We start from the raw sequence: 15,425 nt of genomic DNA on the forward strand, positions 1-15,425 counted from the left end.
TTTGTTCAGAAGCCATGCACTGTTCCCAATTTGAATATTTTAATGAGTTCGTATTCATTGCTTAAATCGATCATATCACAACAAAATATACATTTTTTTTAAATAGAAAAGGTCACGAGAAATAGTGGTTGCGTGTTTCATGTTTTTCAAGAATGTAGTCTCTTTTTGGTATACTCCAAACATATTCCAAACATTATAATTAAAATATTAAATTTTCCTAATTTTTCGAGCATCAATACATTTTTCAGATTTTCTTGCTTCAATCATTTTTTCTGTAACATAGAGTACAAGTTGTAGTTTGAATTTAATATCCGGAAGACAGAAAACAATATCCCATCAAAATAGTCAATTAGATAATCTATTTAACTTAAAAATAATATGATGTTTCATGTATAAAAATTGTGTAATAATTTTTCAGTAGGTTTGGAGTGAAACTAGCAAAAGCATTTAATATTTCCGTTCTACAGACCATTAGTACAAAACTACCGGCATTTCTGTACAGGCATATGTCTTCAACTTTAATATCTTAATAGTTTGATAATTATTTCCTGAACTAATAAATTATATTATAAAAATATTATTTACTCTAACAAAAAATGTCACGTTGTTTAGCTGTTTAGCATAGTGATATACATAAGAAGAGTTCAATATTAGCTTTGGGCTTCGGTTACAAATACATGCAAGTAACTGTAACAAATAAAAGTTTTAATTTAATTAGTTTTTGTTGTTATAATTTTTTTATTTAAAAAATCGTGACTTTGATCTAATTCTTAATTCTTAATTTGTTTATTTATATTTTTAGTTGATTAACTCATTATTTTGATAATACCTTAAGTACACATATTATAAAATAAATGAAATAAAATTTATGTTACCAAAATTGATTTTTTTTTAAAATAGGAAAGTTAAAATCAGAAAACAAAAATTAAAATCATCAATAAGAAATTGGTTAAACTAATACTATAAAAAATTCATTTTAATGGAGGATTACTTTCTGGGTAGGTTGTAAACTTAACTTGTCTAATGGGAGATAAATATTTTAGAGAGTATATGAAAATGAATGAAGAATGAGACATATTTGTGTATTTTCAAAAGGTGAAGAGAATGAAACTTATGAGATTGTTGTTATAAAACTGTCTCATCTGTTAAGCTTAAAACATATTTTGTACTAAAAAATAAATATTTTCAGTTCAATTTTGAAACAAAACTTTGACTCAACAACTCAAATTACTATTTTCACCTCATTATTTAAATAATAAATATGAAATAGTACATTTATTATATATAATTTGACATATCCATTTCCAACTATATATTGAAATAATAAAATAATTATGATGATATATATATATATATATATATATATATATATATATTATAAGTTGTTACATAGGGTGAAAATTTACACCACTAAAAAATGTATTCTTTTTCTCTTTGTATTAAATAATAAATTAAACTATCATTACTAAAACTATATCGATCAACAACAAATGTTTTATAGATTATTTTAATGAACTAACTTATTTATGTATTTCATTTTCGATACTAACCTGATAAAAAATTATAATTTATATTAGAATAAAAATTGGTTTAATACAATCAATATTGATATATTTTATTTTTAATAAAGAAAATAATAATTTAAATAATATATATATATATATATATATATATTAATCTTAACTACTTAATATATACAAACCAATCTTGAAAATTTTATAACATTGATGAATTATTACAAACGGTGAATTAATAAAAAACATTTTATTTTCATATTCAGTAAAACAAACAAATACTTGTGTTATCACATCAATAATCAGGACAGAGAAAAGAGTCTATATGGTATGTAATCCGTATAGTTTTGATATAATCATTTTTGAAAAAAAAAAAGAATGTTGTCTACAAATTTCATTAAATATAATAAAATTATCGGTTGAACAATAATTAATTGTTTCAACGAGAGATATGTTTCTTAGAGAAAAAATGACAAGTGCATTAATAAATATGATTTTGTGTGCATGTACATCTATAACACATCACAAATACACAACAAAGTCATGAACAACACAAATAACTTATTTTTGGTAATTTGTCAAACTAAAATTTAAAATAGAACAAATACAATTGTAAAAGTTCATTCACTTCATTCTCATATATTTGCAAAACATCTCAATTTCATATTGAAGTTAAAATCAAATAACTAGTTTACTTGAATCTTGTTCATAATAATTTTAAATTTACGATAACTCATCAAAGTTAATTTCTTTAATCATCAACAAGCAATCATGTATTCAGTTTAGGAGTTTTAAGATTACTAATGAATCACATTCTATCAATGGATACAATCAATTTCATTTATAGGTTTAAAAGACATTTTCTAACACCTCAATAACCAACCAACAAGTCATAAATGATTAAGCCACAATAAGCATTAAGCACAAAAATCAAATACTCATTTGAATTATATATATATATATGTGTGTGTGTGTGTGTGTGTGTGTGTGTATGTGTTAACAACACAAATTACGCAAAAATTCAATTTATTACATAAATAATATCAACAAATAAAGGTAACTATCCGTGGTGGAGAACCTATGGTTTACAAATAAAACAAATGGAAACCAAAGAGAAATGCAAGCTGTCTCTCAATGTTTTTGACAGTCATTTCATGCTCCAATAGCGTCTCTATCTCCAAATCGCAACCCGTCTTCCTCTCAAACTCCCAAAAGAGAAAAATCACCATGAATAGAGATAAATGAACTTGTAATTTTGACTACAATTTTTTGCATTAATTGAGTAAAAGAATACTCAATTTTTTAAATTAAGTATGAAAACAAATATGAGTATGTACACATTTGTCTTCGTACCTGTCTTCATTTTAAATTATTAAAATACATTTAATTTATTAGGTAATCTAACAAATATATATCAACTTTTATCTTGTATTTTTTTTTCATAATTTATTTTTAATACATACATTTGACTACTTTTACTATGTTTTATATTTATTTCAAATTTATCAATTTATTATTGGATACTACTTGATATTTATATCATTATAATTTTTTTAACAAATATTTGATTATAAAGAAAAAATATATATGTATTGTTTTAACAATTAATACTTGATTATTATAACAAGATATTGAGATACTGAAACATGTATTTGTCTTATTTCTTGTTATCTCCAACTATAATTATATATTAAAAAGATAATATTATAAGTACTTTGAATCTAATTTGAATTTATAGTTTATTTATAATATTTTTATATTGGATTAAATGTGTTTGTAATATTTGAACTTTAACTGAAATTAAAATTTGTTTTTATCTAAAACCTTTTAGTAACACAAAAAAGTTCAAAATAATTGAATTAAAATTATATTCATTTACTTTAAAAAGTTGAGAACCAAAATATATCAAAGTTTTGAACATAAATAAATGTTAATTTCATAACAAAGTTGATAATTAATGTAATTAATATGGATCTTACTTTGAAGAAATAAGAATATATATATATATATATATATATATATATATATATATATATATATATATATATTTTTATATGAGTATTTGTTAATATATAATCACGTAATAATCATTTTAGAGAAAATAGAAATATATTTTAATTTATAATTAGTTAGTTTTAAATCTCTTATAAATTTATATATTTTTAATTTAATTTTTATTTATTTTATTGAATACTCAATATTTTTATATTTTTCAATTTAATCCTATCATTTAATTTTTCTATTATTATAATGACATAAATGAAAAATTGTCCTCTGATTTTGCTTATTTGTCTTTATTTGTAAAAAAAATTAAAATTCTTTTCTAGTCTTCTAATTGTTATGAAAAGTTAACTTCATTTTATTTTATAGAAAGAGTGATTTAATGTATAAATTATAAAAGATATATATTGTCAATCTAAAAAAAGATAAAGATAAAAAGTGTAATTGAATTTTTCATGAAAATTAGTAGATCAAATTAAAATTTTCACCTAAAAATTTAAAATTTTATTATTAATACAAATCGACAATGCTTCTTTAGTGGTCATAAATATAATATATTATCTAACACGTTTTTATTTAAAAATATTTTTCATTATAAATTAATTTTAATATAATTTATATTATGCCCAAAACTTCATCATTCATAATAATAAAGATAAATAAGTAAATTGTGAAATAAAATAATAATTATATTCGTTATTAATGAAAAGATGTTCAAGACTCAATTAATAAATATTAAATAAAACTTGATTAAAATTATAAAATGTTATTAGAAACAAAAATTTAATTACACCTTAAATTTAATTTTCTTTATTTACAACTAATATAACCTGAATGTAAGTATTGTGTTGGTAATATTGTATTATTATTAAATTAATATGTAAAATAAATTTGTATCTTTTAAAAATAAAATAAAATTTATGAAAAAAATATGAAATTGACGAATGAAAAAGGAAAAAAAAAGAAAGAATAAAAAAATTTATAAAAAATATGTAAAAATAACAGATTAAGTTTTAAAAATTTATATTTTATATATATATATATATATATATAATTACTATCTCATCCAATTATAAAGGATTGTATCCTAATCACAGTTCTAATCACCCGGACGGCGTTTGTTGTTGCAGTGGTTTGACGTTGACGCCTTTCTCTGTTAGTACTGTGTTATTCTTTAGATCTCCAAACAAAGAGAAAAAATTGGAAAACCTGTTTGAAAGAAAGAACCCTCTGTTTATTAAGAGTGCACTGACATAGATGAATATCCATTAATACGACATCGTTCCACCCAAAACCTCTCCAAACGCGAAGAAGAAATGGCGAGTAGCAGCACTAACACGCCGAAGGAAAGCGTGGTTGAGGATTGCGGAAGGCGTCGAACCTCTTGCGGCTATTGCAGATCCTCTCGTCACAACAGCATCTCTCATGGTCCCTTCCCTTTCTCTCTCTTCAATTCGATTCTTTCGTGAATTGTTTCTTTTTTCCTCAACTGAGTTTTCGGTTCTTTATTGGATTCGGTGCGATTTTCGTTTTCTCCGTCAATTTGACGAAGTAGCTGGTTTGGTTGGTAGAAACAAATAATCTTCTGCAGAAAGCGATAGCGTTTTTAATTCGACGTAAACGCATCCTTCTAATCTTCTAATTCGCTTTGCAGATTTAGTTACTCACTTAATCCTGATATGACTATGTGAGCTTAGAAAATTCCTCTCATTTATTGTTTACCGGTCCCGTGTTTTTCAATTTTTGTTTACTTCGATAATCTTATGCCACTGAGCCATGGACTCGAACAGTTAATTTGATTGTTCCGAGTAGATTATAAAAATTTGTATTGTTGATAGACATGTTTTAACTGTGAGGGGACATATAAACGGATGAGTGAACAAATGATCTACATTCAGTCATACACTTCTGCTAAGCTTGGCCAGAGCACCAAGTTGTTAATGCCAATTCAGATTGTGGGTGCTTAGTTTCCTTTTGGAAAATGCATTTCCAATATTATTGATAGATGAGAGTAGATATCGTGTTTTTATTATTTTCTTGCATTCTCCAGACTTATTATACTAATGTAATTAATCAGTTGTCTAATTAGTTATGTTTTTCCCCTGTTGTCATAGGGATGTGGGCACATAGTCTTACAGTGGATGACTACCAAGGTCAGTACAGTTTGTTCTTTGTTCATGCTTGACACTCTACTCAATTCTAGATTGCTCATTTTTTTTTTCTGCATCATGTGATGTCTAATTTCCAACTATGAGTAAGAAAATTCTCGAGGCTTAGATTAACAGGCCTGCTGTTTTCTTCACGAAGTATAGCTACGTGAACCATATATTCTTTGTTGCAAATCAAAATTAATGCTTTTGTGTTGAATATTTTCCTCTTTGAAGTGTTGATGTGCGTATTTAAAGAAGTTTTAATAAAAGGCCTCCAAAGTAAGCTTTTAAAAGAAATGATTATTTTGTCCTAAAAAAAATGTTTCTAATGAAAGTGATTGCTTTCTAATTGAAATCATGATCTTTGCTTCATGGTTTAATTTTCTCCTTCTTTCTTGACCTTCACATTCCATTATGTTCCACATTTCTGTTTTCAGAGAGATGTATAGTTGTAATCTCTTAGCTGTTGGTTAATAGAACTTTGATTTGAATGAATTTGTGGTATTTTGTTCGGACTATTTAAATTTCACTTTATTTTCTTTTGCTAGCTCTGCTTGATCGGGGCTGGAGAAGGTCTGGATCTTTTCTTTATAAACCAGAGATGGAAAGGACATGCTGCCCTTCTTATACAATTCGCTTGAAAGCAAGTGACTATGTTCCCTCTAAGGAACAACTTCGTGTATCTAGACGAATGCAAAGGTATGCATGTTTGATATGGTTTTCTTGATGATTTGAGACACATTTTTTTTATTAAAATCGAAAAAGTTGAAATTAAAAAGTGTTATTTTTGTTAACTATTTTATAAGTTTAGATGTTTTTTAAGCATCTCTATAGGCGTGATATGAGAAACAATTATAACATTATTTTACAAAGGAAAAACTTTTTTCTAACTTCATTTTATTTTCTTTTGGGATTGGGAATAGGTGGTTGGAATTTTTAAGTGCATCAATGTATATTAATTTAAGACGTTGCTTCTCCTTTCTTTCCTTCATTTATTTGTGTGGGAATTATCAAGTTGGTAGGGTACATTGGAATTGTATTTTTCTAGCACAGGAAATTCACTTTATTTGACATTTGTGACCCATAAACATGCACATATTCTTTGTCCATCCATAAACTGTATTTTTCATCAGCAATTCCATCTTCCTAGGTTTTTAGATGGAGCCTTGGATGTAAAAAGAGTTGAGGTTATGGAGGACCCGAATACTTCAACTAAAACAGAAAACCACCCCAGGCCTATGTCAGAAGAATCCCAAGCTGCTGGCAATGATGACAAGGATGAAGTTGAAAAATCTCTGCACTATTTATCAAACAAAATTGATAGTGTGATACAGATCTTCATCGAGAAGGGGGAATTTCCTTCTGGTATTCAATTACCAAAAGCTTCAGTAAACATAGTTTCACAGGGAAAAAGAAAGTCCCTAGCCAATGGATCTGATGATCTCTTATACAGTAGTAATATAGCCTTCCAAATTGCAGCATCTATTAGACGAGCACATTCTTGTGACAAGGTTGGCAATGATTCCAATCCATCAATAGTTTGCGAAAAGGAGAATGAATTGTCTCCTAAAATCATTGCAGAAAAGCTAGTGGCGTCTTTAGATCCAACAGTGAATGGTCTTTCGATCAGGGCTTGCAATGGACATATTAATTTTTATGCTTCTAGTAAGCACTTTTCCCTGACAGGAAGTGGTAAAATTGCTTCCATTCCCAAAAAGTCTAGAATGGAGCATGATGTTGGAAGAAATGGTTTGATTGGTTCTCAAAATTGTCAAGTAAAAAGGCGAAAGCTCGAGATCCGTTTAAACAGATCCAGTTTTGATCCAGAAGAATTTGCTTTGTACAGAAGGTATCAGGTCAAAGTACATAATGATAAACCACAAGATGTCACAGAGAACTCATATCGCATGTTTTTGGTTGATTCTCCATTATTACAAGTTTTTCCTAATGGTGATAGCACGGTTCCTCCTTGTGGTTTTGGCTCTTTCCATCAACAATATCTAATAGATGGCCAGTTAGTAGCAGTTGGTGTTATAGATATCCTTCCTAAATGTTTGTCAAGTAAATATTTGTTCTGGGATCCAGATTTTGCCTTTCTATCACTAGGCAAGTACTCAGCGTTTCAAGAAATAGGTTGGGTGAAAGAAAATCAGGTTTATTGTCCTAGTTTACAATACTATTATCTTGGCTACTATATTCACTCTTGCAGCAAGATGAGATACAAAGCTGCATATCGCCCTTCAGAACTTCTATGCCCTCTTCGCTATCAGTAAGTTGTTCCATTTCAGTGAGCTAATAAATCCACTTCTTCACCATGCTTGCAGTTTATTCTAGAATTTATGGAGCATTTACTTTGTCTAAAACCCTTGGGTTTTCATTCAATATTCTCCTCCTCTTTGACTACAAATCTTGGTGTAATCGCTTAAGGAATAAATAATGTAAAATGATAGTTGTATCTTCGTATACTTCTGGTATATGTTACACAGATCATACTATGTTTTTCCGTGAACTTTGATCACTTTTTCTCTGCTCCCTTGTCCCTACATATTATACAAGTCTGACTGCAATGCACGACCTCCAGGTGGGTTCCATTTGATGTTGCAAGGCCTCTGCTTGATAGAAGACCTTATGTTGTATTATCAGATGCTTCCATTCCACAAAAAGGAGAGTCCTCCCTACCTCAAGTTACTGATGACATAATGGGAAGGGAGTTTGATGACGGTGTCCAAGAAGATGCAAATGATGTTCCAATGCTTGAAGATGAAGAAACGGTTGACTCTGAATCAGAATGCTCTGATGATGAACCTGACCTAGAAACTACTTCATGTGATGATCCAGAAATTGGTGATGTCAGCAAGGTTTTGCTGGGGATAAAGGGATCGCATGTGAAATACAAGGTATGCTTAATGGTTGTTGAATAAAAACCTCTATTACTTCCTGCACTTTAAGCACCTGATTGTTCTTAAAGAGCATATAGCATTTGCCATTTTAACATGTTTGACTTGGCCATAATGGAAGTGCTTGATTAACTAATTTATCTCACTAATTTATAGCATTTTTTCAGACGCTATTTGAAATGGAGTTTGAACATATGATTGAAGTAAAAATGGAAGGAAATGGTGAAAAGAACAATCTTCTTTCATCATTTTTGGGTACAAATATTTGAAAAAGAAAGTGAAAACATAACATTCTAGTAATTATTTGTAAAACATGAAATGAAAACAAATAATGCATTGTTAAACACAGAACAGGATTACATGGGATAGTAGTCATTTGATTTAGCAGACCTTTATGTTTAACAACAGGTAACTGCTGTATGATTTGTCCCTTTTCAGTCTGACTTAACTTTTGTCCACTTTTTTGGTTTGCATATACTGCCGTTTTTATTTGTGAAGGATCTGCGGGGTGCCTTTGGTCCTGAGCAGCGAAGTTACTTGGAGTCACAATTGCGGAGATACAGGAAGGTTGTGGGTACAGTGCTATCTGAGCGAATGGTCTATTCTCTTGGATAATATAATCTCAGTACTTGAATTTAATAAGAAGCTACTGCCAATCTCCTAGGGAAGGAAAGAAACCACTGCAAATATAATTCACGCGTTCTTCTCTGGGATAGTCTAATGATAATGGCAATAGCAATTGTGTGAGCCCTGAAGTTTTTGGTTAATGGATTGTTTCGTTTTAGATCTTGCCTAATCAAATTTCTCTTGCTTTTGCATAATGGAGTTCAATGGTATTTACTTTCCGGTGCATTAGTCAAGTGCATTAGGTAAGGCATTTTTTTTTCCCATGTATACTTGGTATATAACAAAAAGGAAGAAAAAAAAGAATCTGAGTAAATCTTAATTTATATATAAATTCTTGTCTAAAATTTAATCTCGTTAGTATTATTTTCTTCAAAAAGGAGATCTTATGAGTACATAGAAACGAGGAAAGAATGTCTTGGTGTGTTGGTATATTATGAAAGCATAGGCATAGGATTCATCCAAGATAGTTAGATGATTAATTTATTCAATCAGTGATAGCAGTGGATTTAAGTTGAATATTTTTTTTTCAGGATGCTTTATTTGTTCTTTTAGTACCTATATCATTAGAAGGAGTTAGTCAATGATCCAAAATGGGATATCGGAATTCCATTTCTGGAACGATTTTTTTTCCTGTTAGCTGGCAGGATCTGGGAGTTATCATCCATCATCAATACAAAAGTCATTTTACTTCTTCTCTTATTTTGTTTATTTATTGTTCTCTGTCATTTCTTCATTCCATGTTACACATAATAGCTGAGTTCAGAGGCGTATATTTTTGTTTTTGGAACAGAAATTCGGTGACTTGACATTTAGTTTTTAACTAACGTGTGCATATGTTTATTTAAAGCCAAACTTAATTATTATCACTAGCGAACACAAAGATACTGACGTGTATATGTGTTCCATTTTTTAATTTTCAAGAAATTTAAGTTAAGATTAATAATAAATATATAATTAATTTTTAAAATAGTTATTAAATATAAAATTAAAGAAAAAAGATATGTACAAAAGAAATTTTAAATAATAGTTTAAGACAAGAGAGGCTTTTAGAATAGAGGTTAAAAGTAAATTATTTATAAAATAATTAATTTTTAAAATAATTAAGGATAAAATTGGTATTATAAAATGTGGACACAAAAGAGATAATTTCCTTTATATATTGTTATAGATTATTTATTATTATTTTTCAATTGATTGTAAGAATTATTATTTCTATCTAAAAAGTTATTGCTATTCTTTTTTTTCATATTAATCATTTTTTTCATTGAAATTAGTTAGGATTTTTTTATGGATTAAATATGGTTTTAGTTGGAATTAGTTTCTTTCTTCAAAATTTTGACATAGTTTAGTTCTTAAACTTTAAAAATAAGTGAATTTAATTTTTTTAATCAAATTTTGTTAGGTCTATTTGACATTTCAAATGTGTTTTTTAATTAATATTGAAATGAAAATATATCATATGGTATAAATAACTCAAATGTTATCGTAAAACATTTGAATTGTTAATTAAACTTAATAAAATTCAGTTAATAATCAATGACTATAGAATAAAAGAATAAAAAATAACTATCTAAAAAATTGGAAGAATTACTTTCCAGCCAACTGACTCTAAGAGTCCAGTTTCTTTGTTGAACTTTTGTACATTGTCCTCTGCTGAACATTAAAAATACATTATTTTAATACTTTAAAGATAATTTTAATATATTTTAAAATTTTAAAATTAATGACTATCGATATATTTTGAAGATATAGTAAAGAAACATCAGAGAACATCGAGTAGAGAATCCAAACCACATTAAGAATTTTACCAACTAACATCTTAATGTCAGCTCAAATCAACATGAAATTCTAATTTCAATTTTTGAAAACTATATCACAAGTAACTGAAATACATTCTTTAAGATTTCTCCTTTCAGTATATCTCACTCAACTCAATCAACCACTCATGCACTAAGACTGAGACACATCCTGTTATGTCGATATACATTCAAACATATTCTACTTGGAATCAGAATTGATGAAAATCTGTTTCAAGAAGCAACTAAAGTGAGTTCAGCCAACAAAGTTTTAGTTATACATTTTTGCACCAGTCTTTTATTTCAGAACATTCTATTTAGTGAGAGTCATAATCAGGGCACTTGAAAGACTTTCTTCATCCAAATATGTGCTACAAATTGAAAAACAGGATACATTAGAATTTTGAATCAGTTTTATTTTTTAAATGAAAGCATTAAACCAACAATTAGATAACGTTATAGACACAGAATTTGACAATGAGTTTGTTTTTGTGAAATTTCCTCCATAAATCTAAACTCATTGAACAACACAGGGTTGAGGAATGTACAATTGTGAATGGTAGGATGACTAAGCATCATCTGCATCACTTCCACCAACATGAGCCTCATGACTGATCCAATAATTGCTTCCATCCGGACCAGACACTTTGTACCTGCTCAATAATAGAGCTTATCTAAACCACTACATACTTAACACTAAAACATGACTTCACTTTGATTATATTATTATCAATGTTTTCTCTCAACATTTCTACTAACCGTTCAAGCACGGATTTTCCTTCCTTGTACTTCTGGGCTTTTTCATAGGCAGTTTCCTGAAAAGAATCGTTTGAGTAACTAAGAACTACATATACACAGGCAAAATACCATCATGTTTGAAGCAGTACTTCATAATCTTACATATTGCCAACCCACAATCGATCCACAACCCACACAGAAAATGTCAGCCACGGTATGTAACCCTGTCATCATCTGTCTGTCCTCCATTTCTCCAATAGAAATATTCACACTGACAAAGAATAAAAGTTTAAACTGTACCCGTGAAAAGAACCAACTCCAATATTATAATGTGACAGCTTTAAGGTTCAAGAGCCAGTTTTCTTACACATGCTACACACAATCACTGAAACAGTTCACAAAACTTATAGTAGTAACGCAATGTTTTTGTCACGCATTTGTGATTCACATACAATTTTATGATTTCCAATTTGATTAACGTGTACTAAATGCACATGAGAATTTACCAGTGGTAAGATGCGCAAAAGTAAGGATAACTTACACCTTATTGAAGAGATAAGCTTTCCCATGTCTGCAGTGGAATGTCTGAATATAACAAAGGAAAAAATGATAGTCAGATAATTTGTTCTTATGGAAAAAACTCAATTCAGAATTGGGGTCCAAGCAATAAAAATCACAAAAAAGAAAATAAAGAAGAAAATATTAAATTTTGGAGAAACTAAACTCTAGCAGCATTTGAAAGGTAATGTACTTCATATGACAATCTATTAGATGCCTAGATATGTGGCACTTGTGAATTGACAGGAACAGACTTATATCTGATATTACTTATAAATGCTGGTAACAAATTGCAACAGTTGAAGATGCATCTATGCAAATGCAACCAAAGTCTGCCTAAACATAACTAAATAAACTAGAGGTAACAAGTCGCAACATTTAAAGATGTGAAAGCTGATTGAGGTCTCCCTCCGTTCTAGTCAGTAAACAGGAAACTTGAGTGGACACAACCTACACTTGATTAATTAAAATGCTACACAAGTTACTCAACGCAATCAGCTTTCTCTAACCAAGATCATAAATATAGCGCAAATTCTAATGGAGAAGAAGATAAATGTTACAAGTAGGAACACTCTTTGAAAAGTGGCAAGGATGTCTAAAACTCTATCACATTTATTTGCAATAAAATTTCAAAGATATCGGATTTCAAATGGCTTTCTACAGTTTCCCTGTGAAATAGACATGCCTCATCTAAGGAGAAAGTAAAATATCTAAAGGACATCCAGAAATTTATCTGCTTTGTTCTGCACCATTTTGATAAAAAAAAAATCAGAAAAACACAGCAAGTATCAATGTATTTAAGTTCAGAATTAGGTGAGGGAGAAACACCACACCTCTCTACTCACTTCGGTCCATTTACTAAAAAGAATGACAAACAAACATATCGTAATCAAGATCCCCATGGCTTCAGGGGGTCATTAGTTGCTAAAAAACAGTCTAAAACCACCAAAAGCATGACACGAAAAGTAATAACCATTTCAAAGATTGTTACAGGCTAAGCGCCTTAACCAAAGAATTGGGTAAAGAAGAACAGAATCTATATCTCCTTTAACAAAGAGTAACAAAATCCTCATATTTTGTCTCATAAGAAGTTAAGAGTAAATGAATACAATTTTATACAATTATCGAATTGTGCTTGCGACTAATGGTTAAGTATGTTTTAGAAATGGCTATGGCTTATCAGAATCACGAAGTTATTGAAATGTCTGGTGGTGGTTAACTTGAGGGGTGAATTGTTCTTTAACAAACTAACTCTGGTTAAGTCAAACATCAAAATAGGTAAAGCAATAACCAATCAAGGAACCAGAAAAACATTACACAGCATGACGATCCATTCGAATTTTCAACAGATGAATTAAGAAGAAGGGGATTGAAAATGTTATACCCAGAAAAGATATAGAGGAGATAAAAGAGGGGAACGGATAAAGATGGAACCTTTGAGTAGATGTCATCGTAAAGAGCAAGATGGGTATGACAGTGTTTGCAGCTATAGATCTTCCCTTCCAGATTCACCACAAACAATCTCCCCATAGTCTGCACAGTAAAGACAATTGGGATAAAGGAGAAAAAGGAACAAGAAGAGGAGAAGAATGTTTGAAGATTATTTACCTGTGTTGTGACACTTGCTACAATGTAGGTGCAAAAAATAAAATAAAATTGTGGACTCAGAGGTGAGAAACTCATGAGTATTTGTATTTATTGTGTTTTTTAATATTTGTATTTTCATATTTTGGTGAAAGTCGATAAGGCACAGGACACCGGTAAGGTTGTTCATTAGTTGGTTGTTCTATCAAAAATTATAAAAATAAGAAAAGATACGAAACAAATAATGTACTGACATATAGGTGATAAAAGATGTAATTGTAACGAATTTTTTAACATAAAGATCTAATTAAGTTAAATAAAAATATATAAAAATTTCAAACAAAAATGAATAGACCTATTTGGCATTTGTTATAAAAGTTAAAAAATGTTAAATTATTCTAATTTTATTTTTAAAAGGTTGATCTTGATAACTAGTGCCTTAAAGTAACCGATTAAAAATAATTAATATACAATAAATTTTATAGAAGTATATAGTTAAGTGTGATATTGAATAAAAGTTAATCTAATAATTATTAATATAACTTTATTTTATTTGAAGGACAAAAATATCCATAAGTGTTTAATATCTTATTTAATGTTCACTAATAAAAATTAAAATAATTAAATAATAAAATAACTATATTTTAATATTATTAAAAATTAAATATAAAGTTTAAATTAACATAAAAACCAGCAAAAATAAAAAAATAATGTGAAACATCTAAAATTACAAAAAAAATAATAAACAATTAAAGTATAAATTTTAATAGACACTTTAAAAATTTCAAAATCCTTATTTTGTATTAGAAAATTATTGTTTAAAAATTAAAATGGTATTTTTTTCTTAAAAAAATTCTATTATATACATTTATACTATTTTAATTAATATACTTAATTATCTCAATTTTTAATGTAAAAATAATTATACCAATACATATTAATTATTCTTTAATTAGTACCTTTAGGACAATGGTTAATATTCTCTTGAAATATTTGGACCGATTTGGAATTTAAAAAATTAAATGTGATTGAAATGTATATTTAAAACAATTATTAATTAAAACTTTCTTAATGAAATGTGTTATGATGGATACAGTTCAAATTAGGAATTAACTGATGGGTTTCATTCTTAAATAATTCTATTGGAAAGAAAGTATATGTGATAACTACTGTTTTTAAAGTAAACAAAAAAAAGAAAGGAAGAAATTGTGCTGTGAATTAATGAAAAATAATGATAAGCATGAACTAATTTCGAAATATGTGGTTTTATCCCACTTTTTTACAAGATAAGCATTGCAAAATACATTTTAATGGCAAAATTAAATAAAAGAGGATACCAAGCATATACATTAACTCTTAAATTGATAGTTAAAATAATTAATTGCCAAAGTTAAACTTAAATATATATTTTTTAAAAAGTTTAATAAAAAATATGTTTAGTTCATCATTACAATGGTAAACCTTCCAAAACAAATAATGTGGTCATAGTCATCTCCGCTATACTATTCTATTGTCGCTATACAAAACAAGTTCGTATGTCATACTAACACACAATACTGG

General features: G+C 28.2%; 2 protein-coding genes across 2 annotated transcripts; one reads left to right on the forward strand and one right to left on the reverse strand.

The window, feature by feature from the left end:
• Positions 1–4,611: 4,611 nt before the first annotated feature.
• Positions 4,612–9,383, forward strand: LOC114185285 (arginine-tRNA protein transferase 1). The gene is made up of 6 exons (XM_028072930.2): positions 4,612–4,943; positions 5,630–5,668; positions 6,214–6,364; positions 6,816–7,934; positions 8,247–8,562; positions 9,061–9,383. The coding sequence occupies exons 1-6, from the start codon at positions 4,832–4,834 to the stop codon at positions 9,175–9,177; spliced, it is 1,854 nt and encodes a 617-aa protein (XP_027928731.1). The 5' UTR covers positions 4,612–4,831; the 3' UTR covers positions 9,178–9,383.
• Positions 9,384–11,014: 1,631 nt separating this feature from the next.
• Positions 11,015–14,014, reverse strand: LOC114173461 (protein yippee-like). Its single transcript, XM_028057893.2, has 7 exons — positions 13,890–14,014; positions 13,716–13,814; positions 12,265–12,308; positions 11,886–11,994; positions 11,745–11,800; positions 11,534–11,638; positions 11,015–11,356 (listed from the first exon to the last, which is right to left on the reverse strand). Exons 1-6 carry the CDS (start codon positions 13,962–13,964, stop codon positions 11,554–11,556), a joined length of 468 nt encoding a protein of 155 aa, XP_027913694.1. The 5' UTR covers positions 13,965–14,014; the 3' UTR covers positions 11,015–11,356; positions 11,534–11,553.
• Between the last annotated feature and the right edge of the window lie 1,411 nt (positions 14,015–15,425).

Source organism: Vigna unguiculata, chromosome 1 (assembly GCF_037176805.1).
Source record: "Vigna unguiculata cultivar grain cowpea cultivar isolate G323 ecotype 2 chromosome 1, ASM3717680v1, whole genome shotgun sequence".
NCBI lineage: Eukaryota > Viridiplantae > Streptophyta > Magnoliopsida > Fabales > Fabaceae > Vigna > Vigna unguiculata.

Bases quoted from the DNA above. Each gene is read 5' to 3' on its own strand.
- LOC114173461 (XM_028057893.2), bottom strand. From the start codon at position 13,964: ATGAGTTTCTCACCTCTGAGTCCACAATTTTATTTTATTTTTTGCACC. The intron at 12,309-13,715 runs GTTCCATCTTTA...TGTTATATTCAG, and splicing joins ACGATGACATCTACTCAAAG to ACATTCCACTGCAGACATGG. The intron at 11,801-11,885 runs GTAAGATTATGA...GATTCTTTTCAG, and splicing joins CGATTGTGGGTTGGCAATAT to GAAACTGCCTATGAAAAAGC.
- LOC114185285 (XM_028072930.2), top strand. From the start codon at position 4,832: ATGGCGAGTAGCAGCACTAACACGCCGAAGGAAAGCGTGGTTGAGGAT. The intron at 4,944-5,629 runs GTCCCTTCCCTT...CTGTTGTCATAG, and splicing joins TCACAACAGCATCTCTCATG to GGATGTGGGCACATAGTCTT. The intron at 8,563-9,060 runs GTATGCTTAATG...TTATTTGTGAAG, and splicing joins GATCGCATGTGAAATACAAG to GATCTGCGGGGTGCCTTTGG.